Source organism: Peromyscus maniculatus, chromosome 3 (assembly GCF_049852395.1).
Source record: "Peromyscus maniculatus bairdii isolate BWxNUB_F1_BW_parent chromosome 3, HU_Pman_BW_mat_3.1, whole genome shotgun sequence".
Classification (NCBI taxonomy): domain Eukaryota; kingdom Metazoa; phylum Chordata; class Mammalia; order Rodentia; family Cricetidae; genus Peromyscus; species Peromyscus maniculatus.
This window is the reverse complement of record NC_134854.1, coordinates 58,970,567-58,992,519: the sequence shown is the minus strand read 5'-3', so window position 1 is coordinate 58,992,519 and position 21,953 is coordinate 58,970,567. Positions and strand designations below refer to the sequence as shown.

General features: G+C 48.5%; 1 protein-coding gene across 2 annotated transcripts in view; it reads right to left on the bottom strand.

Moving 5' to 3' along the window:
- Plxna4 (plexin A4) overlaps nt 1–21,953 on the bottom strand; it is a 464,905-nt gene that overhangs the window by 65,487 nt on the left and 377,465 nt on the right. For both annotated transcript variants that reach the window (XM_076566560.1, XM_006991601.4), the window contains exons 10-13: nt 19,575–19,775; nt 10,091–10,187; nt 9,552–9,742; nt 5,046–5,197 (exon numbers count right to left, since the gene is read on the bottom strand). In XM_076566560.1, the coding sequence (XP_076422675.1) occupies nt 5,046–5,197; nt 9,552–9,742; nt 10,091–10,187; nt 19,575–19,775 (641 nt within the window). The remainder of the gene's footprint in view (nt 1–5,045; nt 5,198–9,551; nt 9,743–10,090; nt 10,188–19,574; nt 19,776–21,953) is intronic.

Genomic DNA, 21,953 nt, shown 5'->3' with positions numbered 1-21,953 from the left:
GCAAGAGCAGCCAGTGATCCTGACCACTGAGCCATCTCTCCAGTGCCCAGACTTATTTTTTCTTATGATTCTCTGGACAAAACAATAGAATGTCTATTCATCTGGCATTTCTGTTGACTTGGGTAAAAGTAATGGAGAGAGGATTTAAAGTATGGAATAGGATGCTCACAGGTTGTTCGCAAGGACTATACTATTTTACAGAAGTCACCTGAGCATCATATATTTGGGTATCTTCAGAAGATCTTAGAACCAATTCCCCATGGATACTGAGAAGATATCATTTATACACAAGCACACTCATACTTAAACCTGTGCACATATTCTATATACATGTACACAAATATGAATATTATAGACACACATTTATGATTATGTGCAAGTTTATAAAAGACAAATATAAATATAGCATAGCACTGTTCTAAATACCAGTTTGTACTTAGCAACATTTCATGTGTTTTCATTGAGTCTCTACATACTTTATTCTCCCTAACAGTTTTGTAATATTATATACATGTTTAAACTACCATTTTTGTAATGATCTTCCTATTGATGGGCATATAAATATTCTGATCTTTCTCCTGCTTCAAAAAACAAACAAAACAGCCAAAAAGGCAACATGCACATACCTATATCATGTGTTTATTAGAATAGACTTCTCAGGAAGGAATGTACTGGCAAAATAGTTTATTTACTTAACATTGATAGGACACAATAATGTTCCACAAAAGCTGTACTAATTTGCATTTGTATTAATGGTCCACATTTTAGCTATGACTAGGTAGTCACAAACCTTTGAAAGTTTTTCCAGTCTACTACAGAAAAGATCTCGTTTAAGTCCAGTGATTGTTACAGAGGATACATATGTTCATGTGTCTTTTCTTTCCTTATTTTTTTACGCTGCCTTCCTTTAACTTCTCTGTTAAAGACCTCTCTCTATTATGCTGACCACTTGTCCTTGGGTGAAGCCTTCTTAACTAGGCATATTAACTTTCATTTGTTGTAAATACTGCAATTCTTTTCTTCCTGGTTGTCAATTTGTTATCTGTCCTTCAACTTGGTGGTGTATTCTGCCACACTAGCATTCGAAAGCATCTATTGTGGCTAAATCTATCTATCTTTTCCTTTTTTATTTCTACATTGTGAGTCCTGTAGAGTTTGTTTGGTTAGTTGGTTTTGGTACAGTTTTATCTTTTGTAGTGCTGGGGATCAAACATGTCACATGAGCACCCTGTCACTGAACCACATTCCCAACCCTGTAGTTCTATGTCTTCTGTTTCTTAAACAGAAGTGCTGAGGGAAGGTCCTGTTCGTTCTCTCTCTCTCTCTCTCTCTCTCTCTCTCTCTCTCTCTCTCTCTCTCTCTCTCTCTCTCTCTCTCTCTCTCTCTCTCTGTGTGTGTGTATAGACACCATAATAAACTCATGTTTAGTGTGAGGAAAAGACAGATGGACTCTGGCTTTTCTTTCTCAAAATTAATTAGAAGCCATATACTTCTTGGTCCCCTGTGTATGTGCATGTATGTGCATGCATGATACCTTGACTCTGTGCCTGTCTGTGATTCTGAGGTGTTGGATGAATTACAATGCCTGGACTCACAAGATTCCAGCTTTATAATGGTATGGAAGTGACATGTAAGTCTGTCAACTCTTGTCTACAATTTTGTACTTTGAATTTTATCTTTTCTTGAGCTAGCCACATGTTCTATGATACTCTCTGTGATGCTGGCCAGTGGCAGAAAGCTTCAGGTCCCCGTGAGCTAGGGACCACAAGAAGAAACAACATCGGTAGCTGCTTAAGAATCTATAACACAATTTCATCTCATGTTGTTTCAAGTTAGGAAGGGTTTATCTAGACATAGTACCAAGAGCTGGAAAAGCATCTCAGTGATAGAACACTTGTCTAGCATACACAGGGTTCTGGATTCAGTCTCCATCATGTCCAAAAGAGATAAGGTTGAGGAACATCTGTATAATAACTTTTTGAACTGATGAATTCCCTACATTTAACATATCATTGTTTCTGAGTTGTTTCCATTAGAAACAAAACTGAGGTAGGCATTGTTAAATATGAATTTTTACAAGTCTGGTTGTTTAGAGAATTTCTAGAAGCCTATTAGCTAGACTTAAAGACTGTGTGTGTGGGTGGAGAAGTGGAGTGTGATATTGGGGATTGAACCTGGGGTCGAGTGTTCTACCACTGAGCTACATCTCAGCTTCCTTTTTTTAAATTTCTTGATTTTGAAACAGTTTCACTAAGCTGCCTAGGCTAACCTTAAACTCACTTTAGCCCAGGCAGGACTTGAGCATGAGACTCTCACATAGCTGGAGTTACAGGCCTGTCCTTAAAGTGCCAGCTAAACCTTTTTTTCTGTTTTTCTTTTTAGTTCTTTTCAGAGAGGGAGGGAGAGAGCACACTGTATGATTGTGTGTATATGATATATGTGTGTGATGCAAGCAAATGAGTGTTTGGGTGGATATGCAAGGCCAGAGCAGGGCAATGCGGGTTTCACCCTGTTACTCTCACCTTACTGCCTTGACAGGGTCCATCACTGAACCAGAAGCTGACCTTTCAGTTAGGTCCGTCTCTATCCCTCAGTGCTGGTGTTACAGGCACATGCAGCCATGTGGAGCTTCCAGCTAAGACTTTTTAAATCCATGTGTCCAAACATGTTCCTGACAGTTTGTCCCAGGTTTCCTCCCACCACAAGGAAATGAGCCAGTTGCATTCGGTGCTTATTTTTATTTTTATTTTTATTTTTATTTTTTTTTTGGTTTTTCGAGACAGGGTTTCTCTGTGTAGCTTTGTGCCTTTCCTGGAACTCATTTGGTAGCCCAGGCTGGCCTCGAACTCACATAGATCCGCCTGCCTCTGCCTCCCAAGTGCTGGGATTAAAGGCGTGCGCCACCACCGCCCGGCTTCATTTTTGTTTTTAATGGAGATAGTAGCCCAGGCTAGCCTCAAACTCACTATGCAGTTGAGAATGACTAATCTTGAACTTCTGACCTTCCTGTCTTTACCCATCTAACCCCAGGATTACATCTGGTTTCTGCAGTGCTGGGGATTGAACTCCAGGCTTCCTGTGAGCTAGACAAGCCTTCTACCCACTGAGTTCAGTCTCTGGCCTCTGGAACATTAACTTTTTAAAAATGTTCTCCATTGCAGTCATTTACATTTCATTTTTCATAGGAGTTTTTGGTTCATTGTGCATCTCGTGAATTATACATGCATGCTCTTTGCTCATTTTGTGATAACTGCCTTTTATTTATAAAGCCTCTTTATCGGTTAAGAAAAAGGTATCTATTAACTGTGATGGGTATAACCATATCCCCAGCTTTTCATTCACTTTTGAATTTTTCTTACAGTGACTTCTGATGTATACGTTTTTGAGTTTTATACTCAAACCCCCAATCTTTTCTTTATGTTTTACTTTTCAACTCATGCTTGAAACCTCTTCCCCTTCATGAAATCAAATGAATTTGCACCTGCATTTTCTTCTAATCGTTCAGTTTCGTTTTTGTACCCCAAACTCTTTAATCTACACGGAATTTATTTGGGTGTATAATGTGAACTAAGGATCTGATATTATTATTCTCCTGGCATTACCCAGCACCATTTACTGAAGGATCTTGCCTTTTCTTGTTGATTTGAACTGTCACCTTCATCACACACTAAATTCCTGCATGTCAGGATTCTTGCCCTGAGCATTCTATATCACTCCGTGGATCTAACTGATACTGCAGCACTTTAATCATCTGGCTTTATAATAACACTGTTGAGGCCTGGTCCGTGGTTGGGGGATGTTAAGCTTCCCCACATCATGCTGTATCAGCAGCAGTTGGCTTTGCTTTGATTTCAGAAAATTGTAGGAGCCCCAGATAGATGTTTGGGTCACTAAGTGATGTTAGATGAGGGGGATGATTCCAAGCCACAGTGGGATCTTCTGCACTCTACCCACTACAGGTGCCCTGGGGAGGCCCTGATGGGAGTCAGGAAGAACGGCACAGGCAGCATCTCCGTGCTTCTCAATCATTCAGTCCAGCAAGCAGAAGCGCAGGGCACTGCCAGGCCTAAGGGATGGCCTGCCAGCAGCCCACATCTAATGCTCATAGGACAATTGATAAGGTTATAGTCTGGGTGAGACAGGATAGAATACAGATTCCACTGTGCTGGCAAACATTCCATAGCTGTGTTTGCTGGGCTGGAAAGCAGTGTTTACTTATTTACAAGACAATGCACGGCTCACTGGATCTCCTCCACTAGGTGGGTTAAGGGTCAAGGTCATCTGTTGAATGACCCTTTTGCGCATGGTTTGCAAAGAGAAAAATTAGCCAAAGAACCCAGAGGCCTGAGAATAGTATGAGATTTCATTTTCAGCCTCCACGGAGGATAGCCCAGGGCTAGCTTACCTGTGGGGAAGCTCATGGGGAGTTAGAAGCAATAGAGGGAATTGAATTCACACTCCCTGGCAGGCTTTAATTTTGCTCTTTCTCACCTCTTCCTCTCCTACCCCAAGTAGTCAGCAGCCATGTTCCTCCTCCCCGCCCCATTTTCCCATCCTTGTCTCTAACCCCCTAGCATGGCATCTCAGTAGTGCAGAAGGCAGAAAGCTGAGGGTGACCCTGAAGACACCCTAAAATGTTAGTTGCATTCTACCCCCCTCCCCAACTTGGCTCTGAGTTTACCATTAATCAGTCAGTTCTTAATCTGCAAGTTCCAAATTTGAAACATTTGAGCCTTGATATGGCACCATCAGTGGAAAATTTTATACCAGGGAACTTTATTCGGTGATTATTTAAAATGCTGTATAAAGTCTCTTTGGGCTATGTGTATAAGTTGTATATAACACATGAATGAATTTTGTGTTAGATTGAGGGCGCATCCCCTCACTGTGTGTATGCAAACATTCTAAAGTCTGAAGAATAAAAAAATCCCTGCTCCACAATACTTCTGGTCCCAAGTAGAGTGGATAAGGGGCCTCTCGAGCCTGTACTGCCATGTCTGCCCACCCCTTTAGCTGCCTCCGTATCTCAGGTGGCTCTCACTTACTGTTCTGCAGGGATGTAGCCATCCACCAATGGGCTGCATTCCACACCAGCCACCTTGACATGTGAAGCAATGTCCCGGAATTCCAGACCCAGGTTCTCCCCTCGGATGGTGACCTTGGTTCCCCCTTCCCGAGGGCCTGTCACTGGAATGATCTGCGGAGAGGAAGAGAGGTGATCCTTCAGGCCTCAAGAAGCATCACCACCTACTTGCTGAGGAGGCCAGAGTGGGCGTGGCCCTTTATGCTCTGGGCACAGTTCCTTAAGCAGGTCCAGGAGGAGGTGTGTGACTGTCAATGGGTGGTAGCCTTGGGCAAAGAGGTCTGCGTTTCTCTGTGGTCCTGAGGGCCATGTTCAGAGCCCCTGGTCTATCTTCCTCCCATCTCATAGAGGAAGAGAATATGACTGCAGTGTTACCACATACTCCAGAGAAAATCAGGATAGACTTGTGGCATACAATACAACCTACAACCCTTTTTTTTTTTTTTTTTTTTTTTTTTTTTTTTTTGGTTTTTTTCAAGACAGGGTTTCTCTGTGTAGCTTTGTGCCTTTCCTGGAACTCACTTTGGAGACCAGGCTGGCCTCGAACTCACAGAGATCCGCCTGGCTCTGCCTCCCGAGTGCTGGGATTAAAGGCATGTGCCACCACCGCCCGGCCAATACAACCCTCTTAACCACCCAGAACCACCTGTATCTAGGACCATCCCACCTGTTTCCAATATCAAATGTCCAGTCTCCATAGTCACAGGTTGTTTCTCTTCACTGAAAGTCCAAGGCACTTGTCATGCTACTTTCATGACATTCGCTATTCAGGTTGAGTTCCCCATTCTTCCACTCAGCTCCTCTCTTGACCTTAAGTCCCCGAGAGCAAGATGTGTCTCCAGTTCCCCTGCCTGCTTTTCTTGTCAATGGTAGCATGCTGTTGCAGCCAAGCCAACTCCCTAATCTCTCTTCAGAGCATCTGGCATACCATTTACCTTCCTTGTTGGCTTGGCTTGTCATGGACAAGGCTTCAATTTAGATATTACCCTGGTACACTGGTCCAAGGGACTGTCCTTCCCTCCAGAGATGTCACCGTAGATGTTAGAGCTCATAATTAGAATGTAGGAACGTGTCAACCAGGATCTGGCTTGCTTTGAGGTAGGGGCCGTGGACAGTGAATGTCATCTAGTTGTTACTTCCCACAATAAAACTGTTCCTGGTTCTCAGAGCACCTGAAGTGAGGTCCCTGAGAGAGAATCTGAACGTCAGGAGTCTCTAGTTCTTTCCTGAATGTTCCACTACCCCATTCTCTAAGGGTTACATATAGAGCACTATCCTGAACGGCTGGTAAAGTTGGGGGAACCAAAGGCCCTGGACTGGGCTGCCCTAGTGGCAGCTTTTCTGGAGGGAGACTGTTCACTAACCGAAGACTAGCAACTTCCTTCCTATTACACATCCCTTTGTAGACACACACGTTTGTGAGTAAGCATGCTTGTGGCGTAAGAATTTATATGAGCACATTCCCATGGTAGTAGAAAACAGCTGCACCTGGAGAAATGGGCCCATTTCCGCTGTGTGAGGTGCGCAGATGTGTGGAAGGTAGGCAGAGAGTGCTTAGGTTCTCCCCCAGTGCTCGCCCAGATGGTGGGTTCCCAGTGCACTTGGTGGGGGAGGGGCACTACATGAAGTTCCAGCCCTGGCTTGTCATCCTGTAAGAGGGGTTTTATCTTTGGACCAGTCCATGGTCCCCTGGAGGGCTGATGCCAGGTTGGAGTCAGGAAGCAGCCCCCACCCTAGGGAGATTTGTTTAATTTGTCACCTCTTTCCAGTGATTTTCCTGGATTCCAGCCAAGAGAAAGCAAATCCAGCTGATAGGTTTCAACGTACTGTGAGTCACCATGTGCCACAGCCCCCGGGATAGCTTAGCTGTTAACAGCATGAGGGTAGTGGTTTCACAGAAGTGCAGGGACTGAGGAAGGACTGGGAAGGAGAGATAGGGATGTGGGAAAGCAGGTCAAAGGACATTTACCTGCCCCCACCCAGCCCTTCATCCTGGAAGTCCCCACAGAGAACAGGGTGAAAAGGAAGTCCCAGTTTTGGTATTACCATCACCAGGAATGGCGAAGGGGAAGGGTCTCAGGTGAGGGATGCATTTTGATGGCCACCCTGAGGTGGCTGAGGGAGTTCCCTCATAATAGCCAACACTGTTTCTGCTCAGACCCACCCCAGTGGCACGGTCTGTAAGGAGTGAATGTCCTGTCAGTGTGAAGGAGAACATAAATCCAGGACTTGGGAGATTTGGGAGGCAACACTGTTTTCTCTATACTCTGGCTATTGTAGATGACACTACTCTCTACCAGGGAGAGGAAGAGAAGAACCCTGGCCTTCACAGGTGGGGGCCTAACTATGCCCCTCCCTCCAGTTCACAGGTGGAGGGCCTAACTATGCCCCTCCCTCCAGTTCACAGGTGGAGGGCCTAACTATGCCCCTCCCTCCAGTTCACAGGTGGAGGGCCTAACTATGCCCCTCCCTCCAGTTCACAGGTGGGGTCCTAACTATGCCCCTCCCTCCAGTTCACAGGTGGAGGGCCTAACTATGCCCCTCCCTCCAATTCATAGGCAGAGGTCCTAACTAATCTCATGACTTAGTTATGATTCTTGTTGCTATGACCACATACCTGAGAGAAGCAACTTAGGGGGGAAAATGATTTATTTTGGCTTATGGTTATGGGGGTTAGATCTATCATGGTGGAGAAGGCATCGCAGGGGTCCTGGTCCCTGGTGGCAGGAGCATGTGGCAGCTGCTAGTTGTATGGTATTACCCATGAAGCAGAGAATTCAGAAGGAAGTTGTGCTTATCTTCCAGGGACCCATGTCCCCCAGCTTGATTCCACCTCCTAAAAGGTCTATAATCTCCTAAAACATAACTACCACCTGGGGACCAAGTGTCCAAACACACGAGCCTGTGAAAGACATTTCATATTCAAACCACAATATTCCAGTACTTCAAATGTGACTTTAGGTAGTGATAAGTCTTTACAGAGATCATTAAGCATAAAGGAGGCCATTAGTATGGATTTTAACCCAGTGTGAGCATGGTGCTATAAAAAAACAGCCAGGACACCTGGAGACATGCATAGAGGGAGGCATGGGGGAGTGCAGTTGACAGCTAACCAGTTCCTCCTTTGGAAGCAACCAATCCTGCCAACACCTTGATCTTGGACGCCTCCCTCCAGGATAGGACACTGCCGGCTACATGGTCTATGATGCTTGGTTACAAAACCTCAGGAGCCCAATGTGACAGGACTTCCATGCTGACTAACCAGGGCTGTGAAGGGAATGTGAAGACTCCAGAGCACTTCACACATACATAGTCTAGGACCACGGTCATCATTGCTCAATATGGAATTCGGGGAACATTAGCAAAACTGAGCAAAGCTGTGTGTGTGTCCTCCTGATTGACAGATGCAGATACAGCTACTCACTCCCTTCTCTCTTCCCTCTTCCCCATCTACCTCATTACTATAATCAGCATCCTCCATGGCAGAGAGGTACTAAGCACCTACTGTGTGCTAAGTCCTGTTCCTGAGGTGATGGGAGGATTATATTAGATGTGATCCTAATGTTGGAGAATAGTCAAAAGGAGACATGCATTTCTCTTCCTATTTAAGAAGAGAGCAAGGATCTCAAGCCTGGTGGAAGAATACCATAGGTGGACACCCGTGTCAGAAGTATGGAATGGGGACAGGAGACAGAACTGTCCATATAAACCCCAGGGGCTGCAGTTCTCTTGTTAGGCACCCTTGGTAATGGTTTTAATGGTGCTGAACAAGACGGAGGAGGCTGATGAGCTTCCCAAGAGTGCTACAGAAGCTGAGGAAGTACCATGGCCGAAAGTATGCCTCCAAGCCAATCCCTGAACCCTGCTGTGGGACAGCGGGTGCTTACACTCACTGCATAGGTGAGGCATGCTGATACAGCCCTGCACAGACACGGCTGTGTCCCTACTAGCTGAGCACTTTGCTCTGCCCTGCTCCTTCCTATTCTGCACAGTTAGACTCCTGAACTGCATCCAGATCTGTTTCCGATTCTACAGCCTAGGTCTTATTGGGGCAAGTTCTAAAGTCTCTTGCTGTGGCTTCTTGCTGCCTCGACAGAGCTGGGCTCTGGCCCCTGGACCCAGTGCAACCATCACTACTGGCCAACTCCTAGTGAGGCTGCTGTTGATGAAGCTTCACAGCCTTGTCACTGAGGTGTCTGGACACAGAGGGAGGGGGCAACAAAACTCCATTAGGGCAGCGGAGCCCCTTTCTGTCCCCTGGGTGAGGGAAAGGTCTCTGAACCAAGCCTAAGCTCCCATAGTATCTATGAAGGAAAAGGAGGATATGCCTGACCAGTCAGAGCACCCAAGTCTACCCAGTGAATAGGGGATGACCAAAGCCAGGCATTGTCTTGAGAGCCTTGGTCCCTGGCAGGCTATAGAATGGCTTGGCAGCCTGGAATGAGCCCCAGGCTAGGCAGTGGCTTACCTCTGTGATCCGAGGGTTGGTGCACTTGCTGTTGGCACCTGACAGTTCCAGCCACCGGCTCTCATGGGCAGGACAGTGCTGGCGCAGGGTGCACTGGCCTGGGCTCTGACACCAGCCACACTCAAAATCTGGGTCAGCTTTGAGGCACAGCCCACAGCTCTCACGCATGGCCCCGCACTTGTAGAGGTAAACTGTGGAAGACAAGGACAAGAGGCACTTTGGGATGGGGAGAGGCTGAGCGTGGCTACAGGGAAACTGAGGGTCTCCATTTGGTCTCAGCCATCCTTCCTAGCAAGCTCCTGTCACTCTGTCCCGCTCCTGGGAGCCACCGCAGTGCAGAGACCAGGGTCAAGAAATGACAGGGAAAAGTGGATGGAGAAGAGCTAGGCTGTGAAGGAAAGACTCAAAGGCCAAGGGAGATTGACAGGTGCTGGGAGGTAGGGATGAGGTGACCTCCCAAGAATGCAGTGCCGCCCTTCCCTCCCCTACCGCACTCCGGCTCCTCCCTGCCTTCTCTACCAGCCTTTGCCTCCCCACACCTTTATTCTGAGCTGGGTTGTCAATGTTGAAGTGTCCGTTCCACACGACTGTCAACTCCACCGGCAGGTTGTTGATCTCCATCCCTTCATAGGAATACTGCAGCCAGATTGAGGGGGGCGAGGAAAGAGCAAAAAAAAAAAAAAAAAAAAAACTGTTACAAAAAGATCTCTAGGAAGACCTGAGTGCTTACTTAGCCTGGGGCCCCATAGAGCACACGGGATTAAGGACTAGCCAAGACTGTGTGTGTGTGTGTGTGTGTGTGTGTGTGTGTGTGTGTGTACTCTTGAATACACATATGCATGTGTATGGTCAGATCAGATGGAGGAGCACAGGGGCCAGATGATGATGCAGAGTGAGGCAAGGCCTCAAGAGAATGCCTCTGCAGCGACACTACCAGTGCATCAATCTACCTGCACAGCAACATATCTGTGCGACAGTGCACGTGTGGGGCCAGTTCAAGAAGCAGACCACAAGAGTCAACGCAGAGACTCATAACCGGTCAACGTGCTGAAAATCAGTGGTTGTGAATGCTTTGCCACAAATGGGACATAGTCATCAACTCCCATGTCCAGGGGAAACCCACCCAGGCCAGGGAATATAAGAGGAGGCAGGAAGAATAGAGGAGCCAGAGGATGGGGAGGGGTGCTAAGAGACGATGCTGTGCTCTGGACAAGGTATGGCTTGTCACTCATGAACGAACGCACAGCAGCTTGGTCACCTGCACAAGACAGGCACAAAGTAAAGTCAGCCCAGCTAGAGCACAGACGGGTGAGGAACTCACACGGCCTCACCAACTGAGCAGCTGGCAGTTAATGGCTGGTGGCAAGGAATTGTTCTTTGGGGTATGGCTACTGGTAAGTTGCCCACACTCTAGCCAATAGTCCTGTACCCTTATAAATATGGATAACACTAAAGGAGCTTGGTATGTTATTGAAGAAAAAAAGAAGAGGAGGAGGAGGAAGAGATGTTTTGGGAAGTGGATATGTGGGGCAAATTACAGGGAGAGCTGGAGGGGGAAACTGGAGGCAGGGTTGATATGATCGTATTTCACTGTATACATGTATGGGATTCTCAAAAGAAAAAAAGAAACAAATTGGATGAGCTACTCATCACAGTCAAGGGTCTCAAAGAGGAGCGCAAGGAAGAGCTGTGTTCTGCCCTGAATTCCCAGGGAACTCTGGTCACTAGGCCCTGCCGGGCTGCACCTGTACAGAGAACTAACTCTCTATTCCAGAAAGCATTCAGTGCAGGTCATCTCTTTTTCCAAGGGCCTGGAATGGGACCACTGACTACCAGGCAGAGGGAGTGGGTAGCAATGACTAAGAGTGAAGGGGTGATGCTCTGAGGGGACAATTGGCTGAGGAGAAGAGAGATGCCAGAGAAGCTTTAGGGAAAGGTGGGGAAATCCTGCCCCTGGCCCCCCTTCCCCGCTGCTGCCAAGACAAGCCTGGGAGTCTAGGTAAGATTTCAAATGCATTCACAGCCCCAGTTTCCCACCATACTGTGACCCTGCTATACTGAAATAATGGAGAATACCCATGCACAGAGCTCATCGTTCAGACCCTCTGCCTTCTCTCCTCAGGACCTAGTATACTGTGCAAGGGTGAGTCCTGAGTAAGAGACGGTAATGAAGGGAGGGAAGAGGATGCTGACTTAGAGATGCTGGATGCAGCAAGAAGGCTCCATGTGTGGCAGCAGGCATCCATGTTCTGCTTCTGGCTGCAGTTACTGGTCAGTGAAGAGAGAAGCAGTGAGCAGAGAGAACTCAGCTTGCTATGGACAGCAGTGCTAATCAGTACCTGGTGCTTTTCTTATTATACTGGCAGACTTGCCTGCCACAGCAGGTGGGAAGGAAGAATGGAATTGTGACAGGTTTTCTGTACAGGAGGGGGTGAGGACTGGCATTTTGTTGAAAAGATTCATCCACTGGGCTTGGTTAGAAGTTCGACTTGCAAATTTGATGGGCTCTTTTCAGCCCAGAGCCAAGGTTTGGAGGGTCTGAACTGCTGTGGGTGTGGGTGGATATCAAGGGACATGGTGGAAACTGTCCCTTCTCCAAGCTGACTGCAGTACTTCCAGCAAGCAGGAGGGGGAAATAACCACAGATAGTGGACATGCTCTCCTGGAGAGAACCTCGGGGGCTGGAATCCAAGCCTCTGTCACTGGGCAAGAATAGTTCTGTTGCTTGTTGTAGAAGCTTCTAAAGTCCAAGGAATTACCCCAAGCTTCCGGGTTATAGAATAAGCCACATTGTGAGTGTGCTGGGGCTTCTAGATAATATAATGAGCAGCCTGGTGTGATCAGGCTTCTTCAGGCTTTATCTAACATTCAAACGATTTAACTCCCGTCTTCCTAGCAGCATAAACCCAGCCCAGCCAGAAACACTGGACATTTTCCCCAGGAGGGAGATGCTCCCAGCACACTGTTCACCCTCTCACTCAGCAGATCTGTGATTGACACCTGCTGGGTACACAGAGGAGAGCAAAGACTTCTTGCTCTGCAGAAATGACAGTAGAGGCTTTGGCTCAGTACAGCTGTGTCCCCCAAATCTGAGAAATAGACTGAAGAGCCCCGATAGATGTCTGAAACCTCAGATAGCATCTAACTCTCTGCTGTTTTTATTTTGCACATGCATACCAATGATGTAGGCATAATTCAGGTACAATATGAGAGTAACAATAAAAAGCACGCTGGAGAGATGGCTCAGCAGTTAAGAGCACTGGCTGCTCTTCCAGAGGTCCTGAGTTCAATTCCCAGCAACCACGTGGTGGCTCCCAACCATCTATCATGGGACTCAATGCCCTCCTCTTGCATGCAGGTATATATGCAGAGCACTCATACATAAAAATACAAATAAAAGTCTTAAAAATGTCTTTAAAAAAGTAGAACAATTACAACACACTGTAAAATTATGTGCATATTCCCATCTTTCCTCCTCTCTAACAAACTAGTAACTTTGTATCAGCCAACTTGATAACCAAGAGCTTACATAGTGGCCTATCTATACCTTTAACCCAACAAGAAGTAGGAGGACGTCTGTGAACTTGAGGCCAGCCTGGTCTACATAGTGGGTTTCAGGCTATCCAAGGCTACATGGTAAGACCTTGTCTCAATAAACTAAAAATGAAAAACAGCATGATAACCAAGTTGTCTATTAATTAACCAACAGTCAGGTAGCATGTAAGGGATGGATACAATGGACGACAACACTGGCTCATTTCTGCTCTGAAGGAAAAAAAGAGGGGAGGGAGTGCCATGGAAAAAATGTTTCTGGGATTTTCCATTTAATAATTTTTGATTGTGGTTGACCATGGGTTACTATGAAAAGTAAAATTATAGTTGAGGGAAGGCAACTTAATCACCTCCCAGGGACCAAGCTATGTCTTAGTCAGGTTGGGTGTTGTTTAACAGTTTCCTCTGAGATTGAAACACTGCATTCTGCAGGGAAGCTATTTAAGCAGGGAGGCAATCAACTCAGAACAGCATCAGGAAGTCCCTGAAACTAACTAGATTTGCTGGGCCCTCCTCCCCGAGTAAGCAATAAAACTGCAAAGATTCTCTGACCAGCCAAGTTGTGAGGACTCTGAGACCAGAGCAGCTGCATGGAAGAAGCAGAGACCGACAGACTTGCCTGGAAGAGGTTTAGACCAATCTCATGCACCTGGAGAAGACACTCTCCAACCTGCTGAGCTAACTTCAGGCTGTGCAGTGGGCTCCAGGTTCCCAGCTTTTGTGAGCTGTTACACATGCTAGAGTGAGCTTTGGTGATTCAGCTGTCTTTGAGTCATTTCTGCTCCTTGGAGTAACCCTTTACCCATATTCCTGTGAGTAAAACCCAATAAAACGCATTGGTTCACCAAAATGGACTTTGGTGGTATCCATATGTTGGATATGTCATGGGCTCCCTATCTGGGGTAAGGTGACATGTATGTTGTCATCTCCCCAGGAAACGTTTTGTCACACAATATCGGGTCACCCCGAGTTAATTCACTCCAGCCTCTGGGAGTGGACATTAGAATGAGGAGTGAGGTGCAAAACCCAGGGCCCTCGCCCAGAAGTGGCCAATTCCATTGTCTGGAGATGGGGGATGTTTGGAAAGAGTTTTTCTGTGGTTCTGGTGTTGACCAAAAGTGAAGAACCCTGCCAGAAGTGGGGAGTCAGGGGCTGCCCAGAAGAGGGAGGAGTATGCAGGAGAAGGCACCCTCCCTTACGTGAGAGAAAGCAATGGGGCTCTTGCCGGCCTCTTTCCTGGTCTCCTCCTTGCTCTGTCTCCCCCTCCCTCCTTCAGGCCTACAGACCCCCTACAGACCTACAGAGGGTGAGATAATGAAGGGTAGGTCACCTGGTCCACCCAAGGCTGAGCACCAGCTGAACACCTAGCAGCACTGGACAACCACAGACTTGGACTTCAGGAGGGTGCTGGTGTGACTAAGTCAGGCTCGAAGCCCAGCTTCTGTCCCTCAAGCCTCCTCTAGCCAGGACCCAATGTGGGAACAGCAGGTGTTGACTGGAATGGAGTTAGCTCATGTCAGTGAAATCTTCAGGCCCCTCTCAGGATGGTTCTGAAATGGCCCAGGAAAGGAACTCTTACTATGTATGTATGTCCTTGCCTGTGTGTGTAAACATGATTATACATATGTATGTGTCTGTCTGTCTGTTGTCTGTCTGTCTGTCTGTCTGTCTGTCTCTCTCTCTCTCTCTCTCTCTCTCTCTCTCTCTCTCTCTGGTTTACACACACATGGTGGGGGGGGCACATGAACATGAGCAAATGACCAAGTTTTGGGTCCCTCATTTAGAAAGTGGGAATTAAGGAACAGCCCATACCTTTGATGATTACCATGTGGCCTGAAGATAATACATACAGAGCTCTGAGCACAGCGTCTGTCACCTGCTCTGAGCCCCCAAAGAGTGCTGTGTGTTTTAATCCGCGTGTATACACCTGGGGATGCTCTGTGAAACTCTATTTGTGCTGCCTGTGTTTATATTTATGGAGACTAATAATAACAGCCATGAACTGAGTGTTTATGTGCCAGACACTTGGTACATATGGAGCTGTATGCATGCGAGAATGCTTATGTGTTCTGATGCATGCACATGTCTGTGTGCCTTTTCCTTTTGAAGAAAATTGAAAAACAAAAGGCTATGATAATCAAATATGCTGGGCAGGGCTTTTTATTTCTTTCTCCTATTTTCTGAGGTTGCAACCGGGAAATACTGTAGACATCATTAACCCAGGTGCCCCCACCAGCCCTGAGCCTCTAGGGAAGTCAGCGTGTTCTGGAGATCTGCCCTCTCTAGATGACCTGCACATAGGACACAGTAGGAACTCTCTGTGTGTCCCTAAGCTGGGCAGCTTGGACCACTGGCTCCCATCCCCCTGCCCTCCCTCGCTCTGCCCCACTTAGCATTTATATAGCTCTCTGTGATCAGCAGACAGTTTGTCTGAGCAAAGTTCAGGGCTGTGCAGGACACAGAACACAGCGACAGGAGAGGTTACAGGCTCCTGAAGGCCAGGAGGTTAAGTGTCTCAATCAAGGCTGGCAGAACCGCATTCCCCTAGTAGATGACTTCTCCATCACCTTGGGGGTGTATGACCCCCAGCTTCCTCTCCTTGTAAGGCAGAGGAGACCTCTGCATGGAATTATTCCTGCCTCTGAGTACGCCCTTGTCCCGAGTACTGCGGGATTCTGCTACTTGAACAAACAAGCCAGAAAACCACGAGAGTACATCAGGACTTGGTTGGGGCACTGTGTCTATTTCCAGAGCTCTGGCCGGCTTCATGCCCTCCTTCCCTCTTGGACCAGCACTGCGGTGGGCCGGTGCCCTTTGCAGCCCACTCATGCTCGTGACCGCCAGCCTGAGAGGAGGTGGCAGGCTCTATTATTAGCAGCACTTGACATTTTCCTGGAGCCTTGGTCTAAAGTAGGCCATGCATCCCCACAGCGGCTCCCTCAGTGGCTGCCTGCAACCGGCCCCTCTGCTCCTCCCACTGTCCCCAGGGGAGCTATAGCCACTGTCCCCAGGCCTGTCCCCAAATAGTGGTTCTGGAAGTGATCCCATCTGCCTACTGAGGCCAGAGGCGTGCCCACACGGGGCTTGTTTTTCATGTCCCCACATTTCTCTGCTCTTTGTCACTGAATCTCTTTTGCCAACTGGACTCACTCCCTCTCCCCATCCCAGGTTACTTAGGGATTTAGGGAAAGCAAACAATCCCTTCCACGCACTCTGCCCAGAGGCCCATCACAACTGGTCCCAGGGACAACCCAAAGCTGGGAATAAAGTGGTTCCATGGCTGGGCTTTGCCCACCTTTTCAGTACGGGGTGTGCCGGTGAAACTGAATTCCAGTTCTGAATTTGCATCTTATAAGCTGTGAGCCCAGGGCAAAGCCACTGCCCTCCCGGGGTTTCAGAGTCCCCTGCTAACAGAATCCAGGAGATACTTCCCAGCTCTGTTTCTGTACCACGGCACCCTGTTTCTAGAACTCTGGGAGAGTGGGGTTTGCCCAGATTAAGGAGGCTACATGACATCTGGGCTGAGATCCACACTACCCTGGGATCTAGCTGACACCCCCTCTAGGCCTTCCCAAAGAGAGGCTCCTGGGGGAAGTCAGGGCTGAGCCCCCCCTGAAGGGTGGGGCTCCAGGGGGTCTAGTTGGGACAGGGGACTCCTCTTGAATCTATTTTGAAGTTGCCCCCCCTACCGTCTCAATGACAGTAGGTCACCCTTCTTACTGTCTCAGAGACTTAAAACTCTCCCATCACTAGGGCTGTTAAAGTGAAAAACGTCGGGTGGGCAGAGGTGGCTGAGGTTCTGTGACAGCTCGGAGGCCCCAGAGCCTCACGCTAGTTAGAGCTAGGCCTGCCTGAGGACAGAGCAGTGGGAACCTCTGCAGCTCTTAAAGGGCCCACCCTGCGCTGTCCTTGGTTGGTCAGAGCCTTGGCTTCTGCATCCAGCCCATCACAAGGCTCCACATCTTCCGGAAGTAGATCTAGAAGTGTCTGGGGCCTAGAGTTCAGAAGCGTAGAGGCTTGGGCCTGCAGCAGAAGCACAGGTAACCACAGGACTTGAAGAGCTGGGTTTCCAGATAAGAGGGTCCCCATGGGTGCTGTGTCACTTTTGAGTCCTTAAACCCCCCCCCCCGCCCCCCGAACTGAGAATCAGACAGACAAGACAGATCCCCACCCTGTCTTGTCCGGTCCCTACTCACGCTGACTGGGTGCCAGCACCAAGCTCCTGTGGAAGAGGGGACAACACTGGCCTGACCCTTTGTGTGTCCCCCTCATATCCAGAGAGTCTCCTGTGACTACCAGGGGCTCCCTGGGCAAGCGGCCCTTGGACTATGGTTGCTGACGATATGGCAATTGGACCTGCTGAGGATATGGCAATCCAGGACGCTTCCGATCCTCACAGAAGAGAATGAGCAGCTGGTCTAAACCAGCTTCTTGGAAGACCAGTTAGTTTCCAGGGCACAGAGGAAGGTTTATAGGGACTTTATGGGATCAGGTTAGGCTAAGCATGGGGTCTCAGGGGCATCTGATGACATTGTGATCCTCTCTCTGTTACCAAGGTCACAGACTCTCTTCTCCTCACTCCAGATGTTTTCCCACACCCTGGGGCAGCTTCTCCCAGGAAGAGAAACTGTTTCTCTATGGTCTGAAATTTCTCTGTATCTTACAGAGTCCAGTGGGGGATCCTGGCTTCCCCTCTCCACCAGTGCCTTCTTGTCTGGCGGGGAGAATTACTTGAGCCAAACCCTTGGGGCTGATTGGCTTGGCCTTGGGCGCTGTGAGGAAGCAGCTAATATCACCTGTGCTTGCAGGTTTAGACTGCTGCAGAAATCTGAAAACACCCAAGGACGAAGCAGGAGAGGAAGCTGTGGGGACAGATCAGCCCTGCATTGCTACATAGAGCAAGAATGTGGGCTTCTCTGAACCCCATTTCTTCCTGGACTACTTCCTTCAGGAAAAGTAGGGCTGTTCCCATGCAGTCCTTTGTGTGGGACTCTCTAGGCCCCGAGTTACACTCTCAAATAAAGCCACCATGTTTACCTACTCAATAGCAGCTAGCCGAGTGACTGGGAGACAGCGTGACACAGGAGGGGACCCCAGAGCCAGCCAGCCCTGCTATTCACCACTATGTGACCTTGAGGAAGTCAATCCCTTTGAGCAGGTGCAGGTCGCCTGGAAGCAAATGGGGCTTCAGCTTCAGGGCCTGCACTTGCCCTCCAGTGCCCTGTGAAGACTTGCCCACAAATCTAATTTCATGCTTCTTACATTTTGACACTAAAGAAGGTACCCAAGTTATATCAGTCTCAGCTCCCCAAGCCTGAATCTGCACACTCCCAACCTGGGCTGTTATGTTCTTTTCCTCCCTCCCTCTCTCCCTCCCTCCCTCCCTCCCTCCCTCCCTCCCTCCCTCTTCTCTTCCTCCTCTTCTGCCTCGCTCTCATCTTTTCTTTTTCTTTTCTTTTCTTTTCTTTCTTTCTTTCTTTCTTTCTTTCTTTCTTTCTTTCTTTCTTTCTTTCTTTCTTTCTTTCTTTTTTTTTTTTTTTTGGAGACAGGGTCTCATTCCATTGCCCACATTAGGCTCAGCCTTGTGGTGATCCTCCGGCACCAATCTCCCAAATGCTGGGACTACAGGCATAAGGCACCGCACCTGCCTCCTGTCTTTTGTACAATGAAGAACCATACGTCTTTTCATTGCTGCAAAGAGCATTGTAAGTCCGTAAGTCCTTAAACCAACATTAGCTGCTCTCAAGTACCTAGGTGAAGAGAAGGGAGCCCAGATGAGTGAAAGGGAGCTGAGCCCAGACTGGAAGGCAACAGGAGAAGGAAAGGGATAAGCTAGGAGGAAAGGGGCTCATAGTCAGGAACACTGTCTTCCTTAGGGATCCAGTGGGCAGTTGTTGGCAGCCTGGGGGCTCCTGACCCCCATTGGCAGAACTTGACCTCAACGATGGAGCTTGGAAACACTGGGCAGAGGCCAGCGGATCCAAGCCAACTCCCACCCCATCAGTGATACTTAATGGTGACACTACCTCTGTTCCTTGCTACGACACAGCTTTTGTATAGGTTTAAAGGCAGTGGTAGGCTTCTGTGGGCTCAAGTGCAACACTCAGGTCAGGCTGGGTAAGAAGGAAGGGCCTACGTCTTCTAGAGTGGCTTTTGAGGAGGAAGTTCAGCTTTCTGTAGTTACATCTGCCCTTAGACAGGGCTCCAGGGCCCAGTAGAATGCCTTGTGCAGGTGACCCTTAGCACACCATGGCTATAACCAGAGTCCTCAGCTGGGGGACTTTCCGGTGGTCCTAGAACCCTTTGTACTATGCATGGGTTCAGGGGCTGGATTGGATAGACAGAACAGGAGTAGGAGAAAGGATTCAGGTGGGTAGGGAGCCCAGGGATCTACTGGGTAGCAAGCCCAGCAGGACCGAGCTGATGGGACCCATTGAGGCCCATAATAATAAGACCAGCAGGGTGACTCACGGAGGTGTTTTGACATTGCACACTGGAGCTGTTGAAGCGCAGAGCGGGAACCCTCTGCTCGGTGCCCTGGATGTTCAAGATGCACTCGTAGCCTCGCTGTCCCGACTGAGGCTGTGGGAGGTTCTTAGCCTTCAGAGTGATGGGTTTGATCACTTCGACTGGTACCAGGATCTTGTCCACTCGCAGCAGCTGGGGGCAGTCCTGGGGACGAGAGGGCATGGCTCAGCGTGGGCATGTGGGAAACCAAACAGACAGTGACCTCCACAAACATTACATAGACGTCGGTCTTTGCTACGGCCCGTCCTTAGAGGCCCACATGCCCATCCTCAGACAGCAGGGAAGGAATAAGAATAAGAAATCTCAACTCTTAGTTCACCATCTTGAGGCCACTCCTCCTGGAGTCTATCCTTGGCCTCTTCAGGTTAATTTTAATACCAATTTATACCCCAGATCTCTAGCAGGCCCACGGTCCCCTCCCAATTCCTTTCCTTCCTTGGCAGAGACTGACCCTGCTGCCTGGGCATCCTGCTCCTCTGGGGACTGACGGCATCTTTGCCTGCCAAGTTCCAGGCAGCCAGGAGTTAGGACAGATGGCCCATATGGGAAGCTACACATGGAGGCAACAGCCTGGGTCTCAGCTCTGCCCATAGAACTCAAATCTGGACCACAGCTGGGAAAACGGAGAGGGCCTCCAGTACGTGGGCTGAGGTGGCATTTGGCAATATTCTGGAATTGTATTCCTTCGGCGGACTTTTCAGTCTGAAAGCATCTGACTAAGTGGTGAAGATGGTCGGCACTGAGGAAATGCCCCTCAGAGCAGACACACAGCGCTTCTCTTGGAGGCCTGCAGCAGCACTGTTAACCAAGCAACCACAGAGGGTCTTTGCCCTGGAGGAAATGAATCCCTGGGCCCCTTTCTTTTGAAAACAATCATCATGAACTTGAGAGGCCAGAATGGGCTTGGAGGATGATGGAGTCAGAAGATGGGATGGGCACTCTTGGCCTTGTGCCAGGAAGGTCTCCCATCCCCCAGGTTCTGCCCTCTTTCTGGGCACTGTCTAACCAGAGGACCTTTGAGCAAGCTGACTATAGAAAGCATGGCACCCATGTCCTTCCTGAAGATGTTCAGACACAGTCTCACTGCTGAGTCTCAGCTGAGGCTGCTGTTCCTCTCCACAGCGCTGGTCTTCATGGGGGTAATACTGATTAAAGAAACCATGAAGGGAGCACACTAGAGGGGTCTTAAAGGTAACTGGAGGCTGCCTTTCAAAGCAAAGGAGCCACTGGTTCCCTGTGTCACCAGGAGCTGCACTAGGAAAACAGTGAGCTTCTGACCCACCCTAGCACACCCCTACCCTGAGCTTCAACATCCCTTTGTCCATTAGGTAGGACTTGGATATCTTGTCCATTTGAGAACAGCTCAAAAGGGAACAGCACATGCAATAATTCCACCCTTTAGGTATTCCCCCAAATCGCTGAAAATAGACACTTAAACAGATCCTTGTAGGCCACATTCACACTTGCATCCGTCACAACAGCTGAGAGGCAAAGACACCCTAAGTGTCCATGGGTGAATGAAAGAATTAAAAAAAGATATGTCATACCCACACAATGGAAAAGTATACAGCCTTAAATAGGGTGAAAATTCTGACCCACACAACAATATTGCTAAACACTGAGGACACTGTGCTAAGTGAAATAGGCTAGCTCCACAGGGACAAATTCTGCATGATTCCATGTGCACAAGGCAGCTAGGGGACTGCCTTTCCTCCAAGGAGCTGGGTCTGTGACCACACTTGGTAAGAGCCAGAGAGTACTGGTACCTCTCACCTCACATTCCAAGGAGAATGGTGATGGACAAGTAAGGGGCATGGATGTTGCTCCACGGGAAGAGTTTCAGCTGGAGACTTGTGGGGATGGTTATACACAGTGCATATGCATTTAGCTGTACCCCCAAAGCATGTTAGAATAGTGTTGATTTCATTTATAAATTTCGCAACCATTAAAATCACCCAACCCCAAACTGAAAACATAGAGGAGTGGTGAGGTCTCAGGGTAGCGGGGGAGCAGCGGCAAGGACGTAGCACAGCCTTGATCTTCCAATTACAGGACTTCTCAAGGTTTGGAAGAGGTGAATATCTGGGACCTATGAGGTACTCTCACAGAGAGTCCTAGTGGCTCCAGATCTGTGCAGACCCCGCATGTATCTATCTGATCCCCCATGCTCTGACAAGATGTGACTGTGGCGTACATAGGCAAGGGGCATGGTTCTGTGGAGAGGTTGATGCTTGGGCTGAATAGGGAGGTGTGGGGGGCTGGGGGACTATGGACAGCAGTTCCCTGAAGAATGGGGCATCATGAGCCAGTCCTTGGGTACTG